This window comes from Geotrypetes seraphini, chromosome 9 (genome assembly GCF_902459505.1).
Source record: "Geotrypetes seraphini chromosome 9, aGeoSer1.1, whole genome shotgun sequence".
NCBI lineage: Eukaryota > Metazoa > Chordata > Amphibia > Gymnophiona > Dermophiidae > Geotrypetes > Geotrypetes seraphini.
Window position 1 is genome coordinate 76,512,186 of NC_047092.1, and position 23,097 is coordinate 76,535,282.

At 45.1% G+C, this 23,097-nt stretch overlaps 1 protein-coding gene across 3 annotated transcripts in view; it reads right to left on the reverse strand.

The window, feature by feature from the left end:
* The window catches only part of HMGA2 (high mobility group AT-hook 2), a 370,719-nt gene that overhangs the window by 93,339 nt on the left and 254,283 nt on the right, over window positions 1-23,097 (reverse strand). For all 3 annotated transcript variants that reach the window (XR_004540723.1, XM_033959754.1, XM_033959755.1), the window contains one exon: window positions 9,205-9,237. Coding sequence is in view for 2 of the 3 variants with exons in the window: in XM_033959754.1 (XP_033815645.1) it covers window positions 9,205-9,237 (33 nt within the window). In the remaining variant the exon portion in view is untranslated. The remainder of the gene's footprint in view (window positions 1-9,204; window positions 9,238-23,097) is intronic.

The following is a 23,097-nucleotide window of genomic DNA, read 5'->3' on the forward strand; positions in this document are numbered from 1 at the left end:
GGAACCAATATTACCTTACAAAACATGAGGATGACAATATGGCAACACTTAAATAAATTATAACACAAATGTAACGGAAACGAAGATCGGCATCTACTACTGACCCCCAGAGCAGTCCGAAGAAATTGATGGAGAAATGATGGACGAGATTAAACAAAACTGCAAGGAAGGCAACACAGTTATCGTGGGTGACTTAAATTATCCAGGGATAGACTGGAACCTAAACACCTCCGGCTGCAGTAGGGAGACCAAGTTCCTGGATGCTGTAGGAGATTGCTTCCTGGAACAATTCGTCAATGAAAATACGAGAGGAAATGCAATTCTGGACTTAATTCTAAATGGACTACGAGGACCAGCGCAAGGTGTAGAAGTAGAAGGGATGCTGGGAAGCAGTGATCACAATATGATCAGCTTCAACCTGGACACAGGGGCAAAACATCGATCCAGAACGACGGCCACGGCACTGAACTTCTGAAAAGGGAAATAAGAAGGGATGAGACTCATGGTGGGGAAGAAGATTAAGAAGAGGATAAGCATTGTAAAATCGCTAGAGCAAGCATGGTCCCTGTAGCAGTGAAGGAAGCGATCAGAGACAAGAAGACTTCGTTTAAGGAATGGAAAAGGTCAAAAACGGACAAAAACTGGAAAAAGCACAAACAACATCAAACCAGGTGCCATAAGGCGGTAAGAGGGGCCAAAAGAGACTACAAGGAAAAAATAGCCAAGGAGGCAAAAAACTTCAAGCCATTCTTTCAATATATTAAGGGGAAAAGACCCGCGAAGGAAGCGGTGGGGCTGTTGGACGACCATGGAATAAAGGGAGTACTAAAGGAGGACAAAGCCATCGCTGACAAACTGAATACATTTTTTGCATCTGTATTTACCAAAGAGGGTATACATAACATACCGGAAGCCGAAAGGTTATACGTAGGAAACGAAAGAGGGGAAACTGACAGGGTTGACAGTTAGTCTAGAAGAGATATGCGCTCATAACTTCAACGATGAAAATCTGATCTCCATTTACCTGACCCAAAATCTGGTTTCTAATACCCCAGAGCCCCTTCGCCCATTGACTCAGCTTCTTTCCAGAGCTCTCGGCAGATGTGCACGGAAACAGCTGGACGGGAGTCTTGTGTCGGACCCAGTAACATCGGAAACAGAATATGATGACTTTCAATACCGAGTGGCTATCATCCAAGTCTCTTCCATGAAGAAGCTCTTTTTAAAAGACAATGTGTTATATTATTTTCTTTCCCTACTTGTTTATGAATTACCTTTAATCTTACTTATTGTTATGCCTTGTTTTCTTCGTTTTATAACATCTCTGTCATTTTAAATTTCGCCAGAATTCTATTGTTTAACGGTTTCCCCTTATGCATTTATTCTTTGATCTTCTCTCTTCTATCTACCAAAAAATTTAATTCAATGCTGTCTTGTTAAAATATTTATTTCTATTCCCTCTTCTATCTTTATTTTAATTACTTTATTAATCTCCAGGTACTTTAGTTAGATTGTGAGCCTTCGGGACAGAAAGGGAATTTCTTTAAGTACCTTTATTATTTTCATATTTTTAATTTTAATGTATATTTTCTTTAAACCGCTTAGAACTTAACGGATGTAGCGGTATATAAGAAATAAATTACATTACATTACATTACAATATGCAAGCAGATTGATAGGCTTAAAAACGATAAATCCCCAGCACCAGATTGCATCCATCTGAGGGTAATCAAGGAACTGAAAGGGGCTATAGATGAACTGCTTCAACTAATAGCCAATCTGTTGATCAAATTGGGAAGGATTCCGGAAGGCTGGAAAGTGGTGAATGTTACACCGATCTTCAAGAAAGGTTTGAAAGGAAACTACAGATCGGTGAGACTGATCTTGGTACCGGGAAAGATGGTAGAGGCGCTGATAAAGGACCACATCATTGATCACCTTGACAGACACAATCTGATGAGGACCAGCCAGCACAGCTTCAGCAAAGGAAGATCTTGCTTGACGAACTTGCTGCACTTCTTCGAGGAAGTAAACAGGCAGATAGAGAACGATGACCCGGTCGACATTGTATATCTGGATTTTCAGAAGGCTTTCGACAAGGTTCCACATGAATGACTACTTTGAAAAATTGGGAGCCATGGGTGAAATACTCACGTGGATTAAAAACTGGCTGCTGGATAGGAAACAGAGAGTGAGGGTAAATGGACAATATTCAGTCTGGAAACGCGTCACGAGTGGAGTGCCACAGGGTTCGGTGGTTGGACCTGGGCTCTTCAACATATTTATAAACGACCTGGAATTTGGTACGACGAATGAGGTGACGATATGAAGTTATTCAGAGTAGTTAAGACGCAGGAGGATTGCGAAGACTTGCAATCTGACATAAACACGCTCGAGAAATGAGCCGTGACATGGCAAATGAGGTTTAACGTGGATAAGTGTAAGGTGACAAAAATCTTATACACGAATACAGGATGTCCGGTGCAGTACTTGGAGAGACCCCCCCAGGAAAGAGACTTCAGAGTACTGGTCAACAAGTCGATGAAGCCGTCCGCGCAATGTGCGTTAGTGGCGAAAAGGGCGAACAGAATTCTAGGAATGATTAAGAAGGGGATCACAAACAGATCGGAGAAGGTTATCATGCTGCTGTACCAGGCCATGGTACGCCCTCACCTGGAATACTGCATCCAGCACTGGTCGCCGTACATGAAGAAGGACACAGTACTATTCGAAAGGGTCCAGAGAAGAGTGACTAAAGTGGTTAAGGGGCAGGAGGAGTTGCTGTACAGTGAGAGATTAGAGAAACTCGGCCTCTTCTCCCTTGAACAGAAGAGACTGAGAGGGGTTATGATCAAAACATTCAAGATAATAAAGGGAATACATTTAGTAGATAAAGACAGGTTGTTCACCCTCTCCAAGGTAGAGAGAACGAGAGGGCACTCTCTAAAGTTAAAAGGGGATAGATTCCATACAAACGTAAGGAAGTTCTTCTTCACCCAGAGAGTGGTAGAAAACTGGAACGCTCTTCCGGAGGCTGTTATAGGGGAAAACACCCTCCAGGGATTCAAGACAAAGTTAGACAAGTTCCTGCTGAACCAGAACATAGGGAGAGATGTGGCATGGTGTTGGAGAGTTGTGATAAAAGGACAAATGGGCATAGGGCTGGGGGATGAGAGAGGAAGAAAAGTTGGGACTTCTGGAGATCTGTGACTCCAGCCAAATTCCCCTGTGTGGAGGTGCCTGCCTGAGTAGTCAAAGGCCTGGTCACATCATCTGGATCATCTATCTGCGGATCGTCCCTCAGGTGTACATGGCCCCTCTATTGGGGACCTGCATCCTGAGAAGGAGGAACCCTCAATGCTAACAGAGATGCCATTGTAGACAGATTTGGTGAATTTTTTTCTTGGCTAGATAAGCCTGAAAGAGCATGTTAATAAACTCCAGGGGGGGGGGGGGAATCCTGATCTTGAGGGATGGCTACCTCCTGTAAGTCCTTCTTGGAACTCTTGGAGGATTTGTGGGCTTTAGATGCAGAATCACGGCTGCACTTCACTGGGGATGCCCCAGGCCTATTTTTGTTTTTTTGGACTGGCCTCAGATGGACTGAATAGTAGAACCCCCCCTGAAGGGGCAGAGGGGGCTAAAGCTGACACTACTACACCCCCGTCATACGCCATGCAGCACGTGGAACATAGTTGCTCGCCTGTCAGCCATCTACCGCAAATGGGGCATGAGTCCAAAGTATCCTACCCTGAGTCCATCTGATAAATTATTTTGCAAAAACGAAGCTTGTGAGGCAGAAAAAAAAGCTTTAAATTCAGATTGCCACCGTGGGAGCAATTTTACTAATAAAACTGCCCGGGAAAACTACAACGACCTCTAAAACACGGCGTTTTGGGGTGAGGGAGACCTAGGGCTAACTCCCAAATCACTTAAAATCCCAATTTGAACCCCCCCTCCAAAATTAACCTCACAGGCTGTCAGCCTGTTACTCATTGTGCAATGCTATTATGTACTGGGAGCTGCAAGATGGAAGCTGAAACAGCTTAGAGGGACATCTTCTGCCTCAAAAGTCTTTAAATCTGGACTGCCAGTCTTCTGACTGCCTCTTGGGCCCAACGCTCTGACCGGAGACCTCCCCCTCACCTGGAAATACCACGCACGTGAATGAGTAGAGGAATACAGTTGTCCTCAATCCTGGATACACTGTCACAGAGCCACAAAGCCTACACTTAAACCCACTAGCGTACGAACCTGGAGTGAGCAACGCTCCCAAGGGAACAGTCCCTGAGCTCCGATCTGTGAATGCAGGCTGTCCAGGTGGGAGCACTGCAGAGCAGCCAACCCACCGATGCAGACTTTGCCAGTAAAGTCTGCAATCTCCCGCAGCCAGAGCTATCCCCACAGGGAACCTCTGCAGCATGAACATGTGAAGCCGTGAAAATAGAGAAAACCCAAACACGAGCAGAAAAGGCTAGCTTCTGTCTCACTTGTAGGAAGACAATTGGAAGTCAGAGGGGAAGGTCAAAAATATGTAAATGAAACTTCCTACAAGAGATCTTGCGAGATGGGACTGACTACCCACTTGTCCTGGAATAGAGTGGGATTGTACAAGAATTTGACTCAGCTAGTGCATTTGATATGGTAGAATATCAGCTCCTATTACTGATCAAGCTTTCTAGGGATAAACAATAAAGTGCATACTTGGCTAGGATTTCTAACAAACAGAACATACAGCAAAAAAAAACACAAAAAAAACGAATAGAGAAAGATCCGAAGAATGGTCAGCATCAAGCGGAATATACCAAGGCTCTCCACTCTCCCCAATATTTTTCAATGTATTAATGTCAACACTAGGCCACTTCTTAGACAAGAAAGACCTCCTAAGCAGATGATATTACAATATGCACCCCTTTCTACAAGAAAGAAGATCAACAAATTAGTAGAGGAAGTCACTCATCTAGTTGCTGTCTGGGCTGACAACTAAAGAAAAAAACAATCACCAATGGCGACACTCAAACAACACTTAATAATGCCCCACTGAAACAAGAATCAGAACTGAGAATCCTAGGGATTATATTCAACAAGAACCTATCCTGGGAGGCACAAACACTAACCAAGAAAATAATCACAACATTAAGAAAACTGAGACGAATCAGTTATTGCTTCGCCAAAGAAAACTTTCAGATTTTAGTTCAGTCTCTGGTACTAGCCCTACTAGATTATTGCAATGTCCTTTAGGATGCAAAGAAAATATATGGAAAAAACTACAAACCATTCAAAATGTAGCAGCCAGACTTATTTTCTTAGCAACTAATATGACAAAGTGGCACCCCTATAACTTGAACTACACTGGCTCCCCTTCGAAGCAAGATGTATTTTTAAACTATGTAGGAGGCGCTGTTCAGCCAGACTAAGATGGTTGCCTGATTGTTCTGCTCCAGCAACCCTTTACATTATTTTCACTCACTGCAACTGAAATTTACTTCACTTTGATTCATCATCTCTCTAATCAATGGCTTCGAATAAAATCGGTAAAAGACACAAGCTTGAGCCTCAATCTCCTGCCAAATCTTCCACGGAGAAAACTGAGACTCCCTCCATGATGGATTTATGGGAAGCAATAAAATCTCTCCAAGACATCATGACTGACACAAAAGAAACCACAACGGAAATCAGAGATGAATTGACTACACTACATGCTGATTTAACAACTTTCAAAATCAACATCAAAGCACTACAAAGCCACGTGAAACATACCTTAGCCATCAAACGAGAACTGGAAGATGCCAGTAACATGTCCCATAGAAGTAACATCCGTTTACTTGGTGTACCGGAAGGCAGGGAAGGAAATTATATGATTGCCTTCCTAGAAACATTTGTCCCGAATTTACAGAACCTGCAGCTCACCAAGGACTTTGAAATCGAACGAGCGCAAAGGACTCCATCTTCCTGCCAACCACGTGACAAGAGGCCTCGACCATCATACTTAAATGATATGCCAACCCTCACTAAATTACATAATCTTTGCCTCCAATACAATTCTCTCCTCAGCGCCTCTGCTGCTCGATCCACCTTTATCCAAGCTTCCACTTATTATGCTAACAATAATAAAACTGGACATCTTCTAGCAAACTATTTTAAGAAATCAACGGAAATAAATTTAATAACTGCCATTAAAGATCACTTTGGAAATTTAATTACTATTACATCTGACATATCTTCAAACTTTCTCTCATTCTATCGACTCCTATATTCTTCAGAATCTTCTTCCTCAATCCAAAACACTGAATCTTTTTCTTCCTTGCCTCATTCCTCATTAGAACCCACAGATCATATCTCACTGGATCAATCCTTTACCTCACAAGAACTTACTGACGCCATCCATTCCCTAGCTTCTAACAAATCTCCTGGCTCGGATTGACTTACTACAGAGTTCTACAAAGCTTTCATGACTTCTCTCCTTCCACACATGCTCTCATTTTTCCATTTTCTATGTTCCCAGGGTCATTCTTCTGGTTCTTTTACAGAAGCTACACTTATAGTCTTCCCCAAGCTTGATAAAGACCCTCAGGACATGGAAAATTACCGCCCAATATCGTTGATCAATGTTGATGCTAACCTCTTTGCTAAAATACTTGCCACACATCTTCAATCTGTACTACCCAAACTTATAAATTCTGATCAATCTGGCTTACTAAATAACAGATTTTCTTCTCATAATACTAGATTACTCTCTCACATTCTTCATCATTCATCTGCTTACTCTGATCGACTCCTTGTAATGGCCCTGGATGCTGAGAAAGCCTTTGATCAGATGGAATGGCATTTCCTTTTTCATGTCTTAGAATGGTATGGCTTCTCTAACTCTTTCATTCAAATGATCCAGGTTTTATATTCTAATCCACAAACTAGAGTTATGATCAACGGACAGTCCTCTGCGCCATTTCAGCCGACCAGAGGTACTAGGCAAGGATGTCTCCTTTCGCCTCTGCTCTTCATCCTGGCCCTCGAACCTCTTTTAAAAGCAATTAGACATGACACCAGAATCTGAGACTTCCATATAGACTCCTTCTCAGTGAAACTCTCAGCTTACACTGACGATCTTATTATATTCCACTCCAGAATCGCTTCCCTATGTGTTGGAACAAATTCGCATATACTCTGTAGCCTCTGGTTATAAATTAAACATCACAAAATCAGAAATCATGCCCTTAAACTGTATCGATTCACAAATTGCAACCAACTCACATGACTTTATTTGGTCCTCTCATAAAATTAAATACCTTGGAATTTATTTTGGATCTTCCATTGACTCTACATTACAAATTAATACTGAATTCCTACTCTCCATTGTTCAAACCAGTATGAGAAGATGGTCCCCTCTCAACCTTTCCTGGTGGAGCAGAATTTCCTAGTATATAATCTAAATAAATTATCCCAAGTGGTATCAATCAACAAAAATATATAATATATAACACACCACTCAACTAGAGAAGTGCATCTAATTCCAAGGCCTCAGAATTGGAGCCTACGCACAGTTGTATTATCACAAACTGAGAAAATCAGCATAGTGTTGTTTCTCCTTGCTCCAATCATTGGCCAAAGGACCTGGTGTTAAAACTCATGTTATATATTTTATCCTTATTTTTTGAAAAAAATGTTTTTCTTTTTTTTCCTCCCCATCTAAATGATGATTACTCCGAAGTTCAATTACGTTCTCAGCATGCTTCCCAGACCAGAGGAGGTGGTCTTCAACTGGCAGGGCTTCGGGATCCCCAACAGCCACAACATGGGGGTGGCTCATTTTTGGTGGATCCCTGTGTGTTCAGTACTAAAAGATGTGCATATTTGGTTTTATTTCTCAATTGTTGTGATACTTGCTAGAGTATAATTTCTTGGAGTTACCAGTTCAGTTTTTATTTGTGATACCTTGTTCTCGATTTTGTAAAGGTCTGTCTGGGTTTTGTTGTAAAGAAGTCATTTAAAGTTGTATTATTTGTGGTAGTAATAGCAGGTGGGGAGATGGGAGGGGAGTTGCAGGGAGGAGAAGGGATCAGAGCCCCCCTCTTTAATTTCTGCCCTGGGCTGTGGAACACCTTTTTGATTGGATGAGCCTAACAAAATTAATCTCTATCCCTACCTCTAAGCTCTCTAATTGTTGATACTGTATTAGGCAAAATATTGGTGGGTCAATGACCCCTGTAGCCCATTCTGCTGCCTATGATTTGGAAGTCTGTGTAGTCATCATAAATCATGTGATACAATATCATTGTGTAACCTTTTTTTTTTCCAAGACATCATACTGTATATATTCAAATATAAGCCAGGATTTTGGGGCCAAAAAAATGGCCCAAAAATGAGTGTCTTGGCTTATATTCAGGTCAGGGCCCCCGTTCCCCCTGGACCTGTTGCAGGTCTCTGCCGGGCCTGCTGTAAGACCTGGTACTCCCACCTCCTGTGACAACTTTTACCTCCCTCCTGCCTGCCCCTCTTACCTTTCAATTCCCTAATGGTCCAGCGGTGAACCAAGGCAGGAGTGATCTTTCTGTGCTTCTTTCTTGTGTAGATCTACTCCCTGAATGGCTGATGCAAGTTCTCGAGGGAACTTGCAAGGTTGCCATTAGAACTTGCGTCAGCCATTAAAGGAGCGGATCTGCATGGGGCAGGAGTGCAGAAAGATTGCTCCTGCCTCAGTTCACTGCTGAACCCCCAGGGAATTGGAAGGTATGCAGGGGCGATGGGAGGTTGTTACAATCAGTTGGGACAGGAGGTGGGAGGGATCCCTCCTGTCCCAGCCCAACACTAGACCACAAGGTCTTACAGCAGGCCTGATGGATTTCTGCAAGACATCAGGAGGGAGAGAGGGAGAGGAGACAGGGTACAGGGAAGGGAGGGAGGGAGGGATGCAAAGCCTGGCAGAGGAGGGAGGGAGGCTGGGTGCAAAGTTTGGCAGGGCAGGGAAGAACACTTGAATATTAGCACACACACATCCCCAGTTTATATTCAGGTCAACCTTTTTTCTTCCTTTTGGAGGGGGAAAGGGTTATATCAGTTTATATTTGGGTCGGCTTATATTCGAGTTTATATGGTAATCTGTTCAAGAATAGTACCCCTATTGGAATTTTGCATTTTGCTGTTTCAAACCATTGTGTGATGTGTGTAGACACACATGCCAAATAAATATTTGAAAATATTTCTTACCTTAGCTGGCTTCTTCTGAACCACTTGCTGTGGCTGTAAACACACAATTAAAAAGAAAACAAGTACATTTTATATCTCATGGAAGAAAGAAGCCAAGATTTAACATTAGACTACATTTTTATTATTAGAATAAGTTATCTACTCAAGAAAGTTCACCATCAACCAAAGCAAAAAAATATATATATATATCATCCTTACAGCTATCTGGTCTTATTCCTCATCCACGTAGAGTTACAATTTATTATTGTTTCAGTTTTTAATCCACGTGTTTTAAATCAGGACTTTTAGGGACCCCTGAGGAAGACAACATTGTCGAAACACGGACCGTGTTGGGTCCATAGTCTAAAGGGGTGGATCAAGAGGAGGAGTACGTTCCTCTTCTGCTCCTGCCCCATCTGACTCCAGGCTCATAATGGCTGTGCTCAGCACTAGTAGTAGTTTTACTTCCATACAGTATAAGAAGTGCAATTTGCATTGGATATGTGGATCTGATTTAGTCAGTGGCAGTCAGCACATTATAAAAAACTGCTGACCACTGCCAGCTAAACTTGATATTTAAGAAAGGCTCTATAATATATCAAAATAGAATTTCCACATAGTTCTATTCTACTATTAAATTCAATAGTACAGGCTAAAAGCATTTCCTTCAGAGCAAGTGAAAGTTGCATGGCAACACAGAGTAAAAGTTATTAGAAAGGCCAGCATAACCATTAGACAGACTAGGTGATCAGCTAGGGTAGCAGCTTATGGGAATGCAGGAAAGAGAACTATCAAATGAAACAATGAGTCCTGACAGTCACATAGACTCAAAGAACCACTGGAAAAGAAAACTGACTTCATTATGCATATACTTCTATATGAAGCACTATTTAATATTTGAAAAATACGATGCCCAGTTATGTGTTTTTAAAGGATCCTTTTGGGAGAAGGAGGAGTTGGTTGATCTTTAAAATAAATACATAATGGTTAATTATCAAAATCAAGGGTGAAAGCCTGAAGGATCTCCTGAGGCACCTAATACCCTTGGCACCCAGTGACTTGAACCAAAACTATAATTCCCTGATAACTTAGTTCCAATAACACATTTCAAATTTTGTTCAGTGGTTTCACCATGCATGTTGAAGGAGACAACATCAACATTATGTGCTTTTTGTTCCAGTAAAATATACTTAGGGCTCCTTTTACGAAGCCGCGGTAGCGGTTTAACACGTGTAATAGCGTGCACTAAACCGCCAGACGCATTAGCCGCTACGCCTCTTCTTGAGCAGGCAGTAGTTTTTCAGCTAGCGCGGGGGGTTAGTATGTGATTAAAAGTCGTGCACGTTAAAGCCGCTACCGCGGCTTCATAAAAGGAGCCCTTAAAGGCAACAAGCTGGTTTTTTTTATTTCTAACCACATTAGTAAAGATAGGGACATTTCTCTATGTAAAACTGCTTTCTATGTAGCATATTTTTTATGATATGCAATGTAACACAGAAATTTTAACAATAAAAAATGCTGCATACGGCAAAAACTTATGCCCAAGGACTTGGAATCTTCTGTGTCTATTCAAACAAAACCTTGAAAATATATCATTACAGTTAGGAAATGTGTTCCCATTAGGGCAATAAAAGCCAAGGCATAGCAATTGATAGCAAGAACTTCAATCTGCCTATAAATGAACTACTGCAGGATTTAAAAAATCTGATCTGCACAACTAATGTCAAGTGTTCTCAGGCTGGTCCTCAGCCAGTCTGCTTTCCAGGATAGCCACAAGGAATATGTAAGGGTTGTATACGCATGCACTGCCTCATTTTGCATACAAATCAGTATTTTAAAATAAATTTGAAATTTTCTTTTGTCCTACTTTCTGCCTCCTTCCATCCGCAGTCGTTTATCTGTACAAAGCCACGGGCAGCGGCTCCTATGCCTAACCCAAGGCTGAGCCGGAAGCCTTCCCTCTGATGTGGGAGGAGCTTCCTAGCTGGCTAAACAGTGCTAAGCCAGCTAACCATCAATATTCAGCAGGAGAGAGCTGGTTATCTCCTGCTAAATATCTGGTTACCAGCTATGTCACGCAACTTATCTGGTTAACACCAATATTCATTGGCTGACCAGCTAAGTCTAGTGGCCAGATAGACCTGCCTAAATAGCAAGTCTATTTTTGGCCATTATGACTTAACTGGCCAGGTGATGATTATTGGCTTGGCCAGCTATGTTTATGGCGCATGCACTTAAACCAGAAATTTAATGCTGGTGGCTCTGACATTGAATTTCTGGGTTTGCTGCCTCCTGCAGTATAAATATCGGACCCAATAAGACTAAATTGATTCATACATAATTGCTTTTTTTTTTTTATCCTGCTAGGTCATGTTAGACCAATATGTAATGTGTTCTTAACAGAAGATGGAGGTATACACACTGAACTGTTCCAGTGACATCACTAGTAAAAGGGCTGGTACAGTCTGGAATCCAAAGCAGAACAAGATAAAGCCTACCATACACCAACCTTTACCCCAACCATACACCAACCTTTACCATCCTTTACCCCATGAAGCCCATAATACTGAAACAAATATATACAAAACCCAGGGAGAGAGCAAGCAAATGCCCACAAATATCCCTGATGATATAGTCTTCCATGGCAGGCACTGAACTGGTTTAGTTGGACTTAAGGAAAAGAAATGGAACAGGAATGAATAAATTTCACCTTCCTTTTCATCCTGATATACCAGTCTTGACCACGAGGATGTACAAAGTCAAACCTGACTGGAAGAGTGAAGCACTGTCTTTTCAAAGTGTACATCATCCTGGGCTAGAGCATCCATCTTGTAGTGTTTCAGAAAAAAAATGCAGTGAGGATCACATTGTCACCTTGCAAATATCCTCTGGTATGACGCCTAAATCCCTGCCCAGAAAGTCACTAGAGCTCAAGTGCAATACGCATCCAGACTAGTTGGAACAACTTTCTAATGAATGATGTAGACCAGTGGTTCCCAATCCTGTCCTGGAGGACCACCAGGCCAATCGGGTTTTCAGGCTAGCCCTAATGAATATGCATGAGAGAGATTTGCATATAATGGAAGTGGTAGGCATGCAAATCTGCTCCATGCATATTCATTAGGGCTAGCCTGAAAACCCAATTGGCCTGGTGGTCCTCCAGGACAGGGTTGGGAACCACTACTGTAGACCACCTCAATCACAGCCTTAATCTAACATGATCCCTGAAACAAGACAAAATCCTGTCAGATATTGGAAAGGAGTTGGTATCCTGCACCCTGAAGACATCCAACTTATGAAGTTTCCATGATGATTTCACAACGGCTGGGAGAAACATCACCTGATTTACATGAAAGGAGAAGACCACTTTTGGCCAAAATGATAGCACAGTGAGGAGACAGCATTGGCAAAAAAAAAAAAAAAAAAAAAAAGACAAGGGTTCCTGCATGACAGAGCCTGCAACTTGGATACTCATCTGACTAACAAATGACTACCTGAAAGACAGCAAGATCCTTCAGGGAAGCTCTCTTCAAAAGTTCAAACAATGGAGCTATACAGGCACTGAAGACAAGGATAAGGTCCCATGGCAGCAGGACAGCTCAGAGCTGAGGTTGAAAACATCTTATACTATGCAGAAAAAAAGCACAATATCTGCCTGCATGATTAGGGACAACCCAAAGGGCCTTGCCACAGAAATATGAATAGCCACTATTTGAACTTTGAGAAAGCTTAGTGTCAAGCCCTGCTCCATAACCCTATGGTAGAACCCCACAATATCAAAGACCTCTGCTCATTGGGGGGGGGGGGAACCTTGTGCTCAGTGCACCAGTGCTCATAGAACCATCAAACTCAAACATACACCAAGGATGTAGACAACCTCTGAGACTTTAGAAGAGTAGAAATTATCTAAGCTGTCAGTTCCTCAGGCAATGCCTCTCAAAGATCAGGCAGAAGGAATCTGAGTCCTCAATTACAACTGGGTCCTGCCTTAGAAATCCCAGATCCCATGAAGTTGGATTAAGGTATCCACCAGCAGGTGCATGAGAAATGCATGCCAGGCTGTCGAAATTAGTCTAGAACCACCAGGATCATAAGAAACAGATGTTTCACAGCTCTCTGGAGAATCTTGGCAACCATGTGCCAGGGCAGAAACACATATAGAAGCTCCTGCTGTGGTCAGAGCAGCACTAAAGCATTGATTCCTGTCCAGTCAAACTTGTTCTTGCTGCTAAAGGATAGAGTACACTTTACATTCTGTCATGACACTATAGGGTTGAAGCACAGGGGTCCAGAGATCAACTAGGAACTGGAAGGCCAAAGAGCTCAGCTCCCATTCCCCTAGGTCCAGGGCATTCTGGCTGAGAAAATCCTTCTGCATATTCTTTGTCCCGACAATGTACACCACTGAGATTGCTGAAAGGTGATGCTCTGTCAATCTGCAAAACCAGCCAGCTTTCAGTGCCATCACCACACTCTAGAGCAGTATTCTTCAACCTTTTTACACCTATGGACCGGTGGAAATAAAAGAATTATTTTATGGACCAGCAAATTACTAGGACTGAAATAAAAAAACCCGTCTCCGCCCCATCCCCGCGAGCTCGGTCCCAGAAAACCATCTGATCCCATCTGCACAAGCTTCAAATAGTTATGATTTTATATTGAACGTATTTTATTAAAGTATAAAAAGAAACAATATTCTATACAATTGTCATTTTATAAATACAAATAATACAAAGCAAGGATCAACAAAACCCCCTTCACATATATCCCTCTACTATCAAGAAAACTGAATAAGCCAAATTATTACAGAATGCTACACAGAAATATCATGCTAACAGAATACCACAGTCACACATGACAGGAAATAGTGTTAGGGGAGTACAACTAGGGCAACTGGCCCCTGGTCAGAGAGAGCCCTAAGCTAGCTGGAAGCTATAGAAGCACTGCCCGGGCTTTGCAGTCCCCAGTTATGTCTAACACTAGCTCTAGCAGGATATATATTTCAAATCTGATATATTCTAATCACAAAATAGAAATAAAATTGCTTTTTTTCTACCTTTTGTTGTCTCTGGTTTCTGCTTTCATCTTCTTTTCACTCTCTTCTTTCCAGCGTCTGCCCTCTCTGTCTCTTCAATCCAACATTCGCCCCTTCCATCCACTGTCTGCTCTCTCCCCCTTCCATACAGTATCTGCCTTCTTTCTATGCCCTTCTCCCCTTTCCTTTTTTTTTTGAAAATAATTTTTATTAAAGAGTCAACAAGAGAAACATGCCTAATACAATGTTAAAAAGTAATAATAAGCAAACACGTACAGCTAGAGGAAGAAAACAGCAGCCATCACCAAGAGATCATAATATAGCAAAAACTATAAGACTATCTAAGAACAAAAACAGCCAGTCTCCCATATTGGCTCCACAATTTTTCTTTTTTAACAACATGGCATGCCCCCCCTCAGAGCAACATGAGGGAAACAGGCACACCATACACAAGCAAACATGCACACTCCATTTACTCACCACAGTCACACACACCCCTCCCACCCCCCCACTCCCAAATCCGGGAGACCACAGGCAACCGCATGAACATCCTCCATAAGGCCAAGTAGGCCAGCACCTCAAGGTTAGCTGAGTGTTTGTGGTAGCAGAGTTCAAATCAGGCCAGTTCGATCATCTGATTGATCCAACATGTCAAAGGGATAGATCCCTCCTGAGTCCAATATTGCAGGATTGTTCTTTAGACCGTCAGCAAAGTCAAATAAATAAATCGTCGCTGAGGCACCGTGAGGCCCTGCTCCTCCAGCAGTGCCTGATCGCCAAGGAGCAATGTTTTGTAGTCCCATTCTAAGTCATGCTGCAAGACTAATTGAAGCTGCACAAAGGAGGCGTTCCATAAGGACAAGTCAAGACATTCTAAAAAGGAATGCAGTAGAGTCCTGGGAGCCCCCCGACATTTGGTGCACAAAGATTCCTCCATAAACCCATGCGGGCACCCTGTTCTTTAGTAATGTATGCCCTATGGAGGATTTTAAATTGGGTCTCCTGCCAAGCCGCTGATTTCACAAATGCATGTAAGGTGTGAAAAAGCTCCAAAAAAATTTCAGAACTGTAATGTGTAGCAAGGTCCCGGTTCCACCTGTCTCGCAGGAGGGCCAATCGTCCGCGGGAAGCAGAGGACTGAACCAGACCGAGAGGGGTCCCTGGGAGACCGGTACACTGAACAAATACGCATCCATAGGTCCGCAAGTCCACTCATCCCCAAACCGTTGATGAAGGCTCTGGTGGTAATGCTTGGCTTGTAAATATGCAAAGAAGTGTTGATTGGGTAGTTCCCACTGATCCTTAAAGTGAGTAAACGAAACAAAAACCCCCGTATCCCCATCTACCATATGAGAGATAGTGGTAACCCTCTTAGAGGCCCAGATGGCAAACGGCGAGCGGCTTAGGCCCGGAGTGAAACAGGGGTTTCCCTGGAGCTGCAGGAAGGGAGAGGCTAGTGGGGAGCAAGACTGTGCCCGACACCACCACCGCCATGCCAGACAGAAAGGGCGCAAGAACTATAATTTAGAAGGGAGGGCTCCCCCTGTACCTCTGGGTATATGCAATAGATTCAAAAAGGTAAAGGGCGCACACCAGCCCGCCATCCACCCAGGAGGGGAATACCGAGCAACCCCGATCACCCCCTCATGAACAAAGCGCATAAGGGCTGCCACACTGTACGCTCTGACATCTGGGAAACCCAGGCCCCCCTCTTGCTTAGAAAGGGACAACTTTACATAGGCAATGTGCGCCATCTGGTGGCGCCATAAAAAGGTTGAGAAAAGGAGACAAATTTTCCTAACGTCGCGCTGTAACACCCAGAAAGGAACCGTTTGTAAAGGCTATAAGAGAGAAAGATCAGCGCTGCCCTCCCCAACAGGGCCAACGGGAGGTCTCGCCAAGCAGAACAGAGAGCTTGAATTTTATCTATAGCAGCCAGGACATTGCACTGATACATAACTCTGGGGTCCAAGTGCAGGTAAATGCCCAAATAACGCATCGGTTTACTCACCGGAGGAATCTGTAACCCAGCCTGCCAGGGCTCCCAACCCATTCCAGTCAATGGCAGTAATTCAGACTTCTCACAATTCACCTTAAGGCCTGAAAGGGTGCCAAATTCAGCCACAAGGCGCAATGCCACCGATAGGTGAAGGGGGGCCTGGTCCAGAAAAAGCAAGATATCATCCGCGAACAGGGCGATACAGCATTCCGCACTCCCTAGGAGAATACCACGCAACTCAGGACTAGATCGAATCTTAATGGCGAGCAGTTCGATAGCTAAGACAAATAACAATGGAGATAGGGGACAGCACTGACGTGTCCCCTGCATAGCAGAAAGGAAGGCGAGAGGCCACCATTGATGATAAGTCGGGCCCGCGGTGAAGTATAGAGGCCCTGTACCCAAATGATAAAGTTCCATCTAATCCAAACTCCCTCAGCACCCAGAAAAGGTATTGTCAAGAGATACTATCGAAGGCCTTCTCCATGTCAAGCCCAACGATCGCCGAAGTGCCCCCCTCCACCTCGGTGCTCATGAAATGCCGTCATCGCCTTAAGAAGATTCATAGAAGCATATTGTTGGGGAACAAAGCCCACCTGATCACCCTCAATGAGCTGGGGTAAGAACAGATTCAGCCGGGCTGCCAAGATAGAAGCCAGCAACTTAACATCCTGGTTGAGTAACGAGATCGGGCGCTATGAGCCCACTTGTGTAGGGTCCTTCCCCGGTTTCAGACCTGAAGCAGATGTGGAGAGAAAGTTGAAGTAGTTCCCCAGATGCGGAGCAAGCAAATCAGGCAAAAGTTTATAGTATTCAGGGCCGAACACATCCAGTCCCGGAGACTTCGTGAGCTTCAACTTCTTGATCCCGATGGATTTCCTCAGAGATATGGGACCATTCAGCTGTTCCGCCTGTGCCTCAGAGAGCCATGGAACCTGAATATCCCGAAAAAAGCGATCCCTATCTGCCTCTGAGAAGTCCCTCCGCGCATAGAGAGCGCTATAAAACTCCACGAATTGGTCTCTTATTTGGGCCTCCTGGGTGAAGCATTCTCCCCTGGTATTCTTCACCAACTTAATAAGTTTTTTTTTCCGAAAAGGCCGTACCAGGTTTGCAAGAAGTTTGCCCACCTTACCACCCCACTGATAGAGATGAAATTTCAGATAGAAAATATCCTGGCGGGCACGTTAATCCAGGATCTCATTAATCTGAAGACGAAGAGATTTAATTTGCTGACCATTCTCCCCTGCTCGACCCCCCCCCCTCCCCCCGATGACGCTTACGCAATTCCGCCAATTGCTCAGAGAGAGCCATAAGTTTCTCCCCTTGCTGTTTTCGTTTAGTGGTAACATATTGGATGATATGACCCCGCAGCACCGCTTTAGAAGCGTCCCAAAACACGGCAGGATCTACATCGGAAGTGTTATTGTGCAAGTCGTACTCCAGCCAGCAGGTCCGCAAATAGGCCTGGAAATCCTTATCAGAATATAAAGCGGCGGGAAACCGCCAGGTCTTATCCCCTCTCTGGTCTGTAACTCCCACAACGAGCACCACCGCTGAATGATCCGAAAGGGTTTTTTTTTCGATAGTAACTTTGTCCACCCGTGCGAAGATCGTATGGGACACCAAAACATAGTCCAGTCGGGAATACATAGAGTGAGGGTTAGAGTAAAACGTGTACTCCCTGTCAAAGGGGTAGAGAGTCCTCTACGCATCTACAACCACTAGATGGTCACACAAGAAATTAACCCCCAGGCGAGTGGAATTCCAGGGTGGTAGCTTGGCAGGAGAACAGTCTATAGTAGGATCAGCTGTGACATTGAAATCCCCACCTATAATTGCGCTAGAATGCCCAATAGCCCAGAGTAAAAGCTGTGACTGTAAACATTCGGGGCATAAAGGTTACAAAAGAGGAGCTGAAATCCCCATAGCTCTCCCAAAACTAGTATATAACGACCTTCCTTGTCCTGAATGGTCTTATGAATGCAGAGAGGGACCTGCTTATGTATGCATTTTTTTGCTACTTCAGCTTGTCTGCGGTGTTCTTTGCTCACATGTTTAAAGATGACAATAGACTGTTTTCAGTCCAATTCTTTATATGTGAGGTTGCAAACCATTGGACCCCTGAGGAAGGCGTGTTCGCCAAAACATGGACCGTGTAGGGTCCGGTTGGATTTTTATCACAGTATTTTTTAACATTGTACTTTTTAAATTGAATTTTCATGGTTTTATATGTCAGTGTTTAATAAATTATCTCCAGAACATCTGTATCCACAGTTTTTGTTTTTATCTATGTACTAGAATGGCCACCTCTCGCTGTCTACCATTGTAAGAGGAGTAGCTCACATCTCCCACCCACGTAGTTTTTCATGCTCAGCCCCAGTCATAAGTACATAAGTACATAAGTAGGAAAGCCACATCAGCCTGATGTTTCCTAAGCCAAGTAAGGATTTTCTTGTGCTTGATTGGAGAGTGTATACCATCAACATTAAGAGTGAGTACAGTCAAGTTAACCATAACTACTAAACAGAAACAGCCACCACTGTACCAAAAACATGAAAAAGGAAAAACAAACCAAAGACCAGGCCCCCCAGCTAGGCCCGTCTTCAGGAAATAGCAGTGCTCCTACGGTCCCCCCAGTCCCCCTTCTACTAAATCCCTCCCCCCCACCCTGCTGTTGAACGATCCATCCCACCGACCGTCCCATTGTCCTGACCCACCGCTTCGGGACACCGAAATGTCCCATTTTCAGGGACAGCGTCCCGAAGCTGTGCGCGGGGACACCAGGATGGCTGCCTGGCTGGCCTGAACTTCCTCTCCGACGTCAAAATTGACGTCGGGAAGAAGGCAAGAAGCAGCGTCGGCGGCCCAGGGTTTGAATCGGCGCGGCAGGGAGGCAGACTGGCAGGCAGCGGCGGTACACGGAAGGAGGGACGGGCGGGTTGAATCCGTGTGGGGGGAAATGAATCAGGTACTGGAGGGAGGGAAGGAGGTAGGCAGGCAGGCAGGCAGGCTGGCTTCGGGGGAGGGACAAAGGCAAGGGAAGACATAGGAAGGGGGCACTATGGACATGGGAAGGATGCATTGCGGGCACTATGGACACAGGACAGAGGCACTGGGGGCACTAAGGACACCGGACAGAGGCACTGGGGGCACTATGGACTTGGGAAGGAGGCATTGGGGCCACTAGGGACACAGGACAGAGGCACTGTGGGCACTATGGACATGGGAAGGAGGCATTGGGGCACTAAGGGCACATTACAGAGGCACTGGGGGCATTATGGACATGGGAAGGAAGCACTGAGGGCACTAAGGACACAAGACAGAGGCACTGGGGGGCACTAAGGACACAGGACAGAGGCACTGGGGGCACTATGGACATGGGAAGGAGGCACTAGGAGCACTAGGGACACAGGACAGAGGCACTGGGGGCACTAAGGACACAGAACAGAGGCACTGGGGCATTATGGACATGGGAAGGAGGCACTGGGGGCACTATGGATATGGGAAGGAGGCACTGGGAGCACTAGGGACACAGGACAGAGGCACTGGGAGCACTAAGGACACAGAACAGAGGAACTGGGGCATTATGGACATGGGAAGGAGGCACTAGGGGCACTAAGGACATAAGACAGAGGCACTGGGAGCATCAAGGACAGAGGGCAGAGGCACTGGGGGCACTATGGACATGGGAAGGAGGCAGTGCCTCCAGTAGAGAATACCTCCATGATGAGGGAAACGATAGAAGCACAGATCAAAGCGAGCATGTCCCAAATATAGAGTATTCTCCTCTCCCAACATGCATGTTTCAGAATGAAACCTTTCTTCAGGGTCGAGGAATACGTATGCAGGGGCAAACACAAGAGTTAGACATGTAGGAAGGCAGTATGCAGGGGTACAAGGGAAAAGGAAAGAGAAAACAAGAAAAAAAAGGGAGACGGAAGGGCCTCTAGTCCAAGCCCCGATGGGCAAAGCACTCAGCAGTCACTGGAAGGGTACAGGTCCAGCAGCTCACAGTTCCAGGGTGGGTGTGAAGGCTCCTCAGGGTCCTCAAACGCTGCAGGCTCGTGGCAGTCATCTCTGCAATCCCTCCAGAAAAGTGTGCATCTCTGCCGGGGTGGAGAAATAGAGTGCCCAGTTGTTATGGTGCACTTGAAACTTAGCTGGGTATTGCTTGGCAAAGCGGATCTGTCTCTGGTGGAGCTGAGTTGCAGTACGGGGCCATCGCTCGTCGTCGTTCCGACACTCGTGGAGAATAGTCCTGGAACAGTAGTATTCTGTATAGTGTGTGGCGCAGTGGTTGGATCTACAGCCTCAGCACCCTGGGGTTGTGGGTTCAAACCCTGCGCTGCTCCTTGTGACCCTGGGCAAGTCACTCAGTCCTCCATAGCCCCAGGTACATTAGGTGAGCCCACCGGGACAGATAGGGAAAATGTTTGAGTACCTGATTGTAAAAACCGCTTAGATAACCTCGATAGGCGGTATATAAAATCCTAATAAAAAACTTGAATAATAAAACATACAGAGCTCTTTGATTTGTAGCTGGCCAGGATCTGTTGCTTGTCGGCAAAATTAAGGAGATGGGCAATCACTGGGCGCGGTCTTTGGTCTCCATATCGGCGGGTCCCCAGCCTATGCGCCCTCTCAATGAGCAGGGGGACGCCTTCAATGTCCATGCCCAGCTCCTTGGGCAACCATGTGGAGACCAAACGGAGCAGATCCGCGGGAGCAAAAGACTCCGGCAGGCCAATAAGCCTAATATTGTTCCAGCGACTCCTATTCTCCAGGTCTTCCACTCTTTCTTCCAGCCGATGGCACTTCTCCTCAAGCGATTGGGCCCCGGCCTCCAAAACCACAGTGCGGTCTTCTTGCGCCGACATCCGATCTTCCACGTGCTGCAGATGGGTGGCTTGTCGCTCTACTGTGTCTTTGATGCCATCAACCGTAGTTTGCAGCAGGGTAAGTTTGTCATCCAAAAAAGCTGTTAGGTGCTTTTTTACCTCCTCAATTGCATCGGCTTGCAGTGTGATCGTCGGGCTGAGTTGAATTTGTGCAGGGGACGGTGCCGCCGCCATCTTGGCTAGAGTGGATGGACCTCGTATAATTTTGGCAGTCTTCGAGATTCGAGTCGGCATAACATGTCACCCCGACAGAAAACAAGAACAGCAGATAGCCTGCAACTTGCCCCGGCCGAAGTAAGCAATTTCAGGTTCCTAGATCTAGAAAAGGTAGAATAAAGCAGATAAATCAGCTCCGGGGTCGGGATAGGTAACTGGAGATGTCTGTTCAGGCTGAGTGCATCACATGACCCCCCTCTACCCTTTCCAACCAGCCTGTGCCCCCTCTCTCCTTTTTACATGATCATTCCAGTTTCATCGCTCTCTTCATTTTTATCTCTCCTACACCAGATCTAGCATCTTTGTCCCTCTCTCCTTATTTCTCTGCTGACCCCCTTCCCAGCATCAATCTCTCTCTACTTACTCAATCTTCTGTCTCTCCCCTTTCCCTCATCTGATCTCTCCATTCCACCCTGACCCCTTCCCCTCCACTAATCTCCTGCCAGCTGTTTCCTTCCTTTTTTCCTCCTCCCCTGTCCAGCAGTACCCCCTTCTCCCATCTCTCCTCCCCCTATCCAACAGGAACTCTCTTCCCTTCCCTTTCCCTCCTCCCCTTCCAGCAGCATCTCTCCTTCTCCCTCCCTCCAGGTCCAGTAGCAGCTCTCCCTTTATCCAGCAGCTTCCCAGCCTCCAAAAGTGGCTTCCTCCCCTTCCCTCCGCTCCCCTCTCAGCAGCTCTCAGTACTTGCCTGCAGCAATGCCAGTAGCGTCAGAGCAGCGATTCACTTAGGCAGCATTGGAGCTTTTGCTGAGTCATGGCCCGCTTCTGATGATGCAACTTCCTCTTTCCTCAGAGGCGGGCGTGACCCATCAAAGGACCCAAGGCTGCCTAAGTGAATCGCTGACACTACTGACGCTTTTGCAGGCAAGTACTAAGATCTGGAAAGCAAATCGTCGGAGCTCCCCTGATCTCGCCGGCCCTGCGCGGACTGGCAGGAAATTTCTGCGAACTGGCGGTTGAAGAACATTGCTCTAAAGCATATAGAATGTGCCTCAACTGCCATGTGTTGGAGAGCTTCTGGCCACTGGAGGAGAACCTCTTCAGCTGACAGGGCATGGGGATCCCTGCCAGCTTATCTATTTAAAGGTTGAATTAGATGTTGCCCAGGGTGGGGGAAGAGACCCAGTGAGCAGGATAGGGGGTGGACAGTAGGGCAGGGGGCAACCTTTTGTGCCCACCCACTTTGGCCTTAGACCTTCACTAAAACTGAAGGTCTGATTAGAATAAACTAATCTTTTTTTCATATAAAATAAAATTGGATTGTCAATGGCACCCGAACTGCACATATACAGTATTTCCTGATGTCTTCTCTGGTTGTGATGCTGACTACAGATTGATTAGAGCAGGGGTGTCCAATGTCGGTCCTCGAGGGCCGCAGTCCAGTCGGATTTTCAGGATTTCCCCAATGAATATACATGAGGTCTATTTGCATGCACTGCTTTCATTGTATGCTAATAGATCTCATGCATATTCATTGGGGAAATCCTGAAAACCAGACTGGATTGCGGCCCTCGAGGACCGACATTGGACACCCCTGGATTAGAGCATTAAGAAATATGTTGCTGCAGAAAGATTATTCCTTTCAAAAAATTATTCAGAAGAATTAAATAAATTAAGCTTCTAAACAATCCCAGTCAATTACATTTTCTTCTGCTGATTACACCTGTACACATTTACTTCCAAACCACATCAAACCCACACACATTCTTGCAGTCTGATCAGTTCCTACTTCTTAGAAATCCCTACTTTTTTTTTGGCTGCAG